General features: G+C 41.5%; 1 protein-coding gene across 1 annotated transcript; it reads left to right on the forward strand.

Annotated features, from left to right (window-relative positions):
• The first annotated feature begins 261 nt into the window (after nucleotides 1-261).
• Nucleotides 262-5,088, forward strand: LOC119909732 (calcium-independent phospholipase A2-gamma-like). Its single transcript, XM_038727949.1, has 3 exons — nucleotides 262-526; nucleotides 884-1,078; nucleotides 4,025-5,088. The coding sequence occupies exons 1-3, from the start codon at nucleotides 476-478 to the stop codon at nucleotides 4,040-4,042; spliced, it is 264 nt and encodes an 87-aa protein (XP_038583877.1). The 5' UTR covers nucleotides 262-475; the 3' UTR covers nucleotides 4,043-5,088.
• Nucleotides 5,089-9,080: the final 3,992 nt, after the last annotated feature.

Raw genomic sequence — 9,080 nt, forward strand, 5'->3', positions numbered from 1 at the left:
TTTCCACTATAGTATGAAAGTAAGCATACAGTGATTTGGGAAGTACCTAACTAAAATTAGAAAGTTATGTTAACATTATTTGATCGTGTATTTTAAACTGCAGATTTATTTGCAAAGTGTGTACAATGTATCTTGGAAAAGCAGATGTTCCCTGTAATGGATAAAGCCTATTTCAAGTTTCACACAATATGGAAAGGTAATTATTATAGCATAAGTGTAAACCAGTGGCTTTTTTAGAAACACTGGATAAACTTATTAAAGAATAAAACAACACCACTGCAAGCTTAAATATGGTCAGCAGTCATAGAAAGTATACATAGACAGCTGTGGCCTAAAAAAAACCTGTAGAACTGAAAATAATTATGCAAATTCAATTTCCATTACCTGATATGCAGGGGATTTTGTGAAAGAAATAGTCCAAAATTTGCTAAGCCCGAAAATAACCTCATCCGATCGTCCCTTCCACAGAGAGAAAATGGGCTCTCACCTCCTGGTGGAGACTTCAAGAAACCCAGAATGCCCCAAGGTGAGCTTTAGAAGATGGTCTGGCTCATTCTTACCTTTTGTTCTGTTCTGTTCACTGACCAGTGAGCCTTCACCTGATTTTGTTTACTGGGATATTACAAAGAAAGCTCCTTTCTCTATCTCTGTCCTGCATATCACTGCATGACAAGTGGAAGGAAAAATACACTCTAAAGTCATATAAGACAGTGTGGATAACGATTTCACATAGGATTTCATATGTCAGCAGATTCCTTCCAAAACAGAGATGATTCCAAATTGATCTGTCAGAATGTCAGTCTAGGTATTTTCCTTCATTTTAGATCTGTTTGGCTGTGAAATGCCATATGACGTTGTTGTTTGTCATGTCCTTCAACTATAGGTGGCAGCGGTGAGCACCATTGTGAACCGGGGCACTCCCCTAAAGGCCTATGTGTTCAGGAACTACAACCTGCTGCCCGGGGTGCGCTCTCACTACCTGGGGGGCTGCCAGCACCAGCTGTGGCAGGCTATCCGTGCTACGTCAGCAGCCCCTGGGTATTTCCAGGAGTTCACCTTGGGAAATGATCTCCACCAGGTCAGTCCCACTCACAACTGTAAAAGGGTAGTGGAAAGGACGCCACTGGTCACGATGAACTTGATGGTTAAATCATACTAGTTATCTTTGTACTATCTAACTGTTGGTTACAGATGAGGGAAAGTGATAGGGCTCATGGCAGTGGATTTAAATTTTACAGTTAGATTTTAAGCCTTTAGCTGATGCTTTTATCCATGATTATGGTCATGAGCACAACTGTTACATAAGCTTAAATTCCTAGATAACCATTACAGACAAAGAGAACATGTGTCAGAGTTACAGAACATGATAAATATTGAATGTTATAGGCTTTTATCTTCGGCAGCCCTCAGTAGTGATGGGTGATAGCAATGCGACATCTGCACTAGTCAAATTTTAGCTTTTAACTCAGTTGAACCATTTTATGTATGCCGTAGCTTAATTTTTCCCAAATGTATTTTTAATTATCCTACAAAGCTGATCTCGCACTATAATTCTTTCTGTCCTATACAACTGTAATACTGTAAAACTATTTGGCTGTAATGCACAAGTAAGTCAGTGTACAAAGCTTGAAGACCTTTGGTTGTCCAGTGAAATATTAATCTTAGTCCATTGTTTCTATGAAGGCTTATATATTGTAGTTGTGCTTTCTCTCAACCTGCTTTGCAATCACGTCATATATTTACACAACTGGTGACAATTTGAATGCAGTGCCACAGTAATACAGGGCTTGTTGTTGGGGCGCTGGCTTTAAATGCCCTGTATAGTCAGTGTTGATGGCGGAGTTTTTGAAGGATCTCTCTAGACAGCAAGCTAGAGGGAGGAACTCCATTTCTGTCCTGTCAGTGTTTATTTCCAGTCAGTTACATTTTGACAGGAGAATGAGGAGTAGATTCGCAATGAGACACTTAAATCCCACTTCTCTAAAAAGGCATGCATTAGCCATCAGTAACATAACACACCGCCAGTCCACTCTACCATTTTACTGATCAATACTGTTTGCCTTTACCTTTTCAATAAGGGCTTAGTCCATAGAGAGCACAGAGTAAACAAGAAACCGCATGAGTAGAGGCATAGTAGAATCTTGTGTAAAACAAGTGTACATTTTATTTTGTTCAAAACAGAAGTTTAAAAGTGCTTTAGAAAGAGAGGTAAAAAGCACACAGGAAAAATTAGATGCAAGTCATTATGTTCCACTTCTGCTTGAGTATTCAGCTGATGTAGCCTAGTTTGACCTGCCACATCCAGATGTCAACATCTCCTTGAATTGGCGTTCAAACACAGATGTGTTGTAAAGACTGACGAACTTAACGTAGACATATGAGCATGTGTTTGCATCAAAGGCAATATTCCGTGTTGGCGTGCTCCCACATTCTTAATTGGAAGCTGTGTTAGTTGTGTAGGTGAATGGGAATGTTCAGGGGAGAAAATGAAAGAGACTGGTTGATGAAAACCCACCTGTGGTGAGAGATTTCCCCAGCTTACCGTCTAGCAGATCTCACCCTACTCTGAGATGCATAAATTAGCCCAATGCAGCACTTCCTACATCACACACAAGTGTGACTGCTACGTCTGCCTCGTTAGAATGAAAAGACAGACAATCTAATTATGGAACTGCTATTCCATCCGCCAGCAGGAAACCTCATACTGTGAGAGGATGAGACACCATCAGTAGTTTCACATATTTAACACATTTGATATGGAGTTAGTTACATTTGTATTTTCATTTCATTTCTATCTTCCAAGTGAAAAACTGAATGATGTTTTTCTCAGTCTAATAATTCTTTAAAGAATATTTTAAGGAGGTGCTTTGCCTGAATGGCAATTGCAATGGGATTTTAGGGCTTTCACTTTTATTCCAGTTTCTATCCCTTTTTTTTGGAACATTTTTTACCTGTGATCACCACGACTGAAGATAATATACTAGCATGTGTTTGCTTTTCAAAAGGACATAGAGTTTTGAACATCAGAACATTAATATTATGCTATAAACGTCTACATATTGAAATTAAGTTCAGTTCGCTTTTTCATATGAATGCATTCATATGAATTACAAAAAGAGTTGAAAGGAGGCAGGAGGGGGCACCTTACCACCAATGGTAATCAGAGTTTGTCCTCCTCATTGATAGCTATTTTTTTTGACTGTAATCCTTCCTCTGAACGCCGAGTTCCTTTTTTACATGGAGCATTAGAAACTTTTTTTTTTTTTTTTTAGAGCAATGGTGGATCGTTGAGCTCTCTACATGGCTCTAGGTTGCCCCTGGTAAACCAATCATTGCTGGTTGGCATAAAACACATCACTCTGTATCTGTGTGCCAGCACGACAATGTCGCCACACTGACACCAGCTTTAAAAAAAAAAAGTTGTATACTGAGAATACCCAGAGATTGGTGCAATAGGCTTAATCAGCATTGTGTGACATTTGGCAAGGACAAACCATTTATAAAGAGATGCTGGTATCAAAGTAATGAGTTTGACTCAGTGATAAAGCAAATGCTAATTTGCTCAAAGGAATTTAAACCAGATAAATCTCAATTTTTTTTTTTTTTTTTACAGTTTGGACGATGTAAGCTAGTATAACGTCAAAGAACAGTATTTATAATAAGTTCCTCCTAAAATATATTTTTGCCCAGCTTTCAGCCAGTGTACTTTCTATTTGAACAGGGCCAGCTTCAAAATGCCACCCAGCCTGATGGCTTTGTTTACTGGCTGCTTAAGCTACTGAAACCAGTCGTGAGGATAACATGCTGTCTGTGTGATGTCAGGATTCCATAGAGAGAAAGTCATCTCGCTTTTTTCCACAAACGCCCACAGAGTTTTTCACTTAATTCAAGTCCCAAACAATCACCCTTTTGTACGGTGAGCGCAGGAGAGTTGCCATGCCATGTGCTGAACGAATGCCGGAATTCTCAAGCAGTGTTTCAAGAAAGTTGTTAATTGTTACTTGATGTTTCTGTGATTCTGCAGACTGGAATGAAAATCTGACGGAGCCAGATTCAGACTGGTAACACAGGGGAAATTGTAACTTGGAGCAAGACCTTTGAAGCACAGCAACCGTGGTTTTATCAAAGCCTCACACTTGCTACCATAGCCATGAAGAGGGTGCCTTAGTGAGGGGCAACAAGGGGAAAAGAGCGGAGAAAAACAGAGGAGATGAAAGAAGAGAGGTTACACATAAAAGCGCTCTCAGTTATCTCAGCGCTAAAGAACACAAGTAGAAGTCTTCAGATGTTTTACAATGGATGCCAGGGCATGAGTGGAATGGCGAGGAGGACCCATTTTTTTCCGCCTAGTTGTCGTGGTGTCTCCCGAGGCAATGGGGAGGAATGGGAGCATGTTTTGTGCCCACCTCTGCCAGCATTTGATAGGAGGCATGGAATCAGTGGGCCACCCCCCCCAGTGCAGGCTATTAAGAGCCCCAACATGGCACAACACTCAACAGAAAGACATCACACAGTCTCAAACGGAGTAGGTCACATCATCACTACTAAATCACATAAATAAGCCAAAGAAGTCATTAAATGTGGCAGCATTGACTAAAGAACTCAAGACAGTTTGATTCTGTGTGAGAAAAGTGGAGGAAGAGGCATAGGGTCTCACATAATTATGTGCCATTCCAAAAGTGCAGTTCAAGAAATCATAACCTTTTGGATCACCTTTTTCGCTTCTCTTTTTTTTTCCCTTGTAAAGGCCACTGGAGGTGACGTTAATGGTCATAAAGTACATGCTCAGCACCGCAGTGCTTCTCAGACAAGGCAGAGAGGAGGAGAGATGGAGGATTCAGGGAGGCGACAGTATAAATCTGAGCTTTTAGCCACTTCCTCTCCTCCCGTGTTAAGCCTTGATAACTCGGCCTGGAGGCTGTTGGAGGATAGAGCTCAGACTAGTGAGCACTGCTGCAGACAGCTTCCTGCTCCCAGACAGACTCGGGATCATTGTCTCTTGAGTATAAATGCGCACACATGGATTCTCTCATAGTCACTTTACCTCTGTTTCATCCACTTACTACTCTTTTTGTTCTGTTATATACAGTGAGGAAAATAAGTATTTGAACACCCTGCTATTTTGCAAGTTCTCCACTTAGAAATCATGGAGGGGTCTGAAATTGTCATGTAGGTGCATGTCCACTGTGAGAGACATAATCTAAAAAAAAAATCCAGAAATCACAATGTATGATTTTTTAACTATTTTTTGTATGATAGAGCTGCAAATAAGTATTTGAACACCTGTCTATCAGCTAGAATTCTGACTCTCAAAGACCTGTTAGTCTGCCTTCAAAATGTCCACCTCCACTCCATTTATTATCCTAAATTAGATGCACCTGTTTGAGGTCGTTAGCTGCATAAAGACACCTGTCCACCCCATACAATCAGTAAGAATCCAACTACTAACATGGCCAAGACCAAAGAGCTGTCCAAAGACACTAGAGACAAAATTGTACACCTCCACAAGGCTGGAAAGGGCTACGGGGAAATTGCCAAGCAGCTTGGTGAAAAAAGGTCCACTGTTGGAGCAATCATTAGAAAATGGAAGAAGCTAAACATGACTGTCAATCTCCCTCGTACTGGGGCTCCATGCAAGATCTCACCTCGTGGGGTCTCAATGATCCTAAGAAAGGTGAGAAATCAGCCCAGAACTACACGGGAGGAGCTGGTCAATGACCTGAAAAGAGCTGGGACCACCGTTTCCAAGGTTACTGTTGGTAATACACTAAGACGTCATGGTTTGAAATCACGCATGGCACGGAAGGTTCCCCTGCTTAAACCAGCACATGTCAAGGCCCGTCTTCAGTTTGCCAATGACCATTTGGATGATCCAGAGGAGTCGTGGGAGAAAGTCATGTGGTCAGATGAGACCAAAATAGAACTTTTTGGTCATAATTCCACTAACCGTGTTTGGAGGAAGAAGAATGATGAGTACCATCCCAAGAACACATCCCTACTGTGAAGCATGGGGGTGGTAGCATCATGCTTTGGGGGTGTTTTTCTGCACATGGGACAGGGCGACTGCACTGTATTAAGGAGAGGATGACCGGGGCCATGTATTGCGATTTTGGGGAACAACCTCCTTCCCTAAGTTAGAGCATTGAAGATGGGTCGAGGCTGGGTCTTCCAACATGACAATGACCCGAAGCACACAGCAGGATAACCAAGGAGTGGCTCTGTAAGAAGCATATCAGGTTCTGGCGTGGCCTAGCCAGTCTCCAGACCTAAACCCAATAGAGAATCTTTGGAGGGAGCTCAAACTCCGTGTTTCTCAGCGACAGCCCAGAAACCTGACTGATCTAGAGAAGATCTGTGTGGAGGAGTGGGCCAAAATCCCTCCTGCAGTGTGTGCAAACCTGGTGAAAAACTACAGGAAACGTTTGACCTCAACAAAGGCTACTGTACCAAATGTTAACATTGATTTTCTCAGGTGTTCAAATACTTATTTGCAGCTGTGTAAAAAAAAAAAATCATACATTGTGATTTCTGGATTTTTTTTTTTAGATTATGTCTCTCACAGTGGACATGCACCTACGATGACAATTTCAGACCCCTCCATGATTTCTAAGTGGGAGAACTTGCAAAATAGCAGGGTGTTCAAATACTTATTTTCCTCACTGTACATACTGTATGTTTTCACTCATGCATAAACACTTGATTGCACTGGCACACTTGTTTTGGGATTAGGCAAGTCCACTGATTATGTTGACTGACTGCTGTGTGAAAGCCTACCCAAATCTTCCTCAGTCTCTAACATCCTTCCTTTCTCACAGTGCACCACACTTTGCAGGCGTCTCACTGCAGTGGCTCCAGATGAGATTTCTTAAAATAAATCACTGCTTCACATTGTATTGATATGCAAGTGTGTGTTCAGGCACCTCTCCAGTGTACAGCAGCAAAATTAGCTTTAAATTGCCCAGTGTGTGACTTGTTATGATGGACAGAAACATTATGCTTTCTAATATGAAGTTGTCAAATACATAAAGCCTAGAGGGAATCTGAGTAAATATGAGGTTCTGTACCCATTTATATCACTGCATATCGTCACAGTTTAATCTGGATGGCTCCAGCTGGCAGGGATGATTCATTGTTTCAATACTGGTTGTACATGTGTGGCCATGTATTCACTGAATATGTGGGAAAAGGTAACTGTAAACAGTAGATCACAATTTATTTGCCTGCCTGCGGAAAAGTTGGCACTCATACAGATGCGTCCCTCCTTTATCGACAGCCTGGGAAGATGACTTGATGACTGAATGTGACCTTTGGGGCCTATAAAGCAAAAAGGCAAAGAGGAGAACTGGTCGGCGTAATTGCATAATATGGCATGAAGACCTCTGACTTGACCTGACCGCCGCTTAAGAGTGGCAGTCACCAAACCGTTGTCATTCCCATCCTCATTGATGGACAATGGTGGCCTTTATGTGGATTGGATGCCATTTGGGCAATTCATTTTACTTTTTTTATTTATTTTTCTGATTGCATAGAGAGTGACTGAGAAAGCTTGCTTTCATGTGCAAACTGTGTTGATTTAGAAGTATTGAGAGTACAGGAGAGTTTTTACAGCAGCCTAATTATCTACTTTATCAATTGAATGACCATTTCCGGAAAACAGCCTGGTTATTGTGACAGGCACAATCAGATGTCCATGGCTTATGTAATGCTTCCCTAATTAATCATTTGAGAGAAAGGAGCCTCATAATAAATCATGACAGAGCTCAGTGCCCCTCAGTCAAGCCCTGTCAAAGAAGCCAAAGATGAAATTGTAATGACTACAGCTGCTCACTGGGACTATGATGTACATGCAATACCACATGTATGTCAAAGTCTCACCTCATTTAGATTTAAGCAGGCGCTCTGTTCGTCTCTGTGTTGTGGCTGCTAATAATGACCCTTGCACAAGACAGCATTGAAGCTTCCCCATGAGTTAGAGAAGCAGAGAAGAGATACAGAGGCATACAGGCAGGATGAACAGAATGAAGTTTGCTGTCCAAACTACTAGGAGCTGACGTACACTGGGGCGTGAAATGACTTTTACTGATCCTGACGATAGCACCTCTTTCCTATTCAAATCAGCTCTCCCCCTCTAAGACAGCCTAAACTGGCACAGTGAAGATAAGCCCCCAAAAGTTAATGACAGTGCAGATATTTCAAACACCAGTGCAAGGGAGCTATAAATGGTGCATGTCTTAATTTTGTTTATTCATCACAGCTAATATCATCTCAATAGTTTTATTTCACATTCTGTAAGAGCGCTTTCTTTTTAAAGCCGTATTTTGGTTTAATTGGCCATCTGAAGAAGGGAAACATGTTCCCGTAGGTGTAGGAGCCCTAATTAGTTGAAAACTGGCTTCATTCGAGCTGCAGGAAAATGAGGAGCTGATTTGTGAATCAGCCATTAGACCCTGAAGGGCAAAGTATCAGCAAACAGGCTGTACCGGAATCAAGGCATGCTGTTAAAGGAAAGCATTAAGCCTTTCAGGAAGGTGGAATTCAAACACGCCATTCCAAAATTCAGTTTCCATTCAGACTCTGGGGTTAAACTTCCGTCAGATGGTCTCGGCTGACAGGGGTGTACCCTTTGAGGACATTCATCAGTTGCCACACGGCACATTTATTCACTGCGAGCAGCATTACAGCTCTTAATCCTCATAAATGGAAATGACCTTTGCCTTGCATCTTGCTGCATGTTTGATAGACAGCTTGAGTTTGCCTATTTTGCATGCAAAGCTCATTTGCTGTTTGTCCTAAGTAGATCATTGTTTCTAACTTAACTCTTCATCCAAATAAACCCTGGCTTCAAGACATCCTTGTGTGAAAACGTGGCAGTAGTCTAAGTATGAATATCTCAGTGATAAGTGGCTTTATAGAGCCCCGGCTGTACCACTGCAGATTGAGCATGTTCTCAGTGTGCCTGGTACCATCTTTCTCAAGGAAATGGCTCCAAAGGCATGCAACCTCTGCCATAAATTGCAATTGTAAGTTGCTTTGAATAAAAGTGTCAGCTAAGTGAAAAAATGTAATGAAATGTGTTTGTT

Source organism: Micropterus salmoides, unplaced genomic scaffold (assembly GCF_014851395.1).
Source record: "Micropterus salmoides isolate LMB-PRFRI ecotype aquatic unplaced genomic scaffold, ASM1485139v1 Ms_hic_scaffold_1871, whole genome shotgun sequence".
In the NCBI taxonomy this organism is placed as follows: Eukaryota; Metazoa; Chordata; class Actinopteri; order Centrarchiformes; family Centrarchidae; genus Micropterus; species Micropterus salmoides.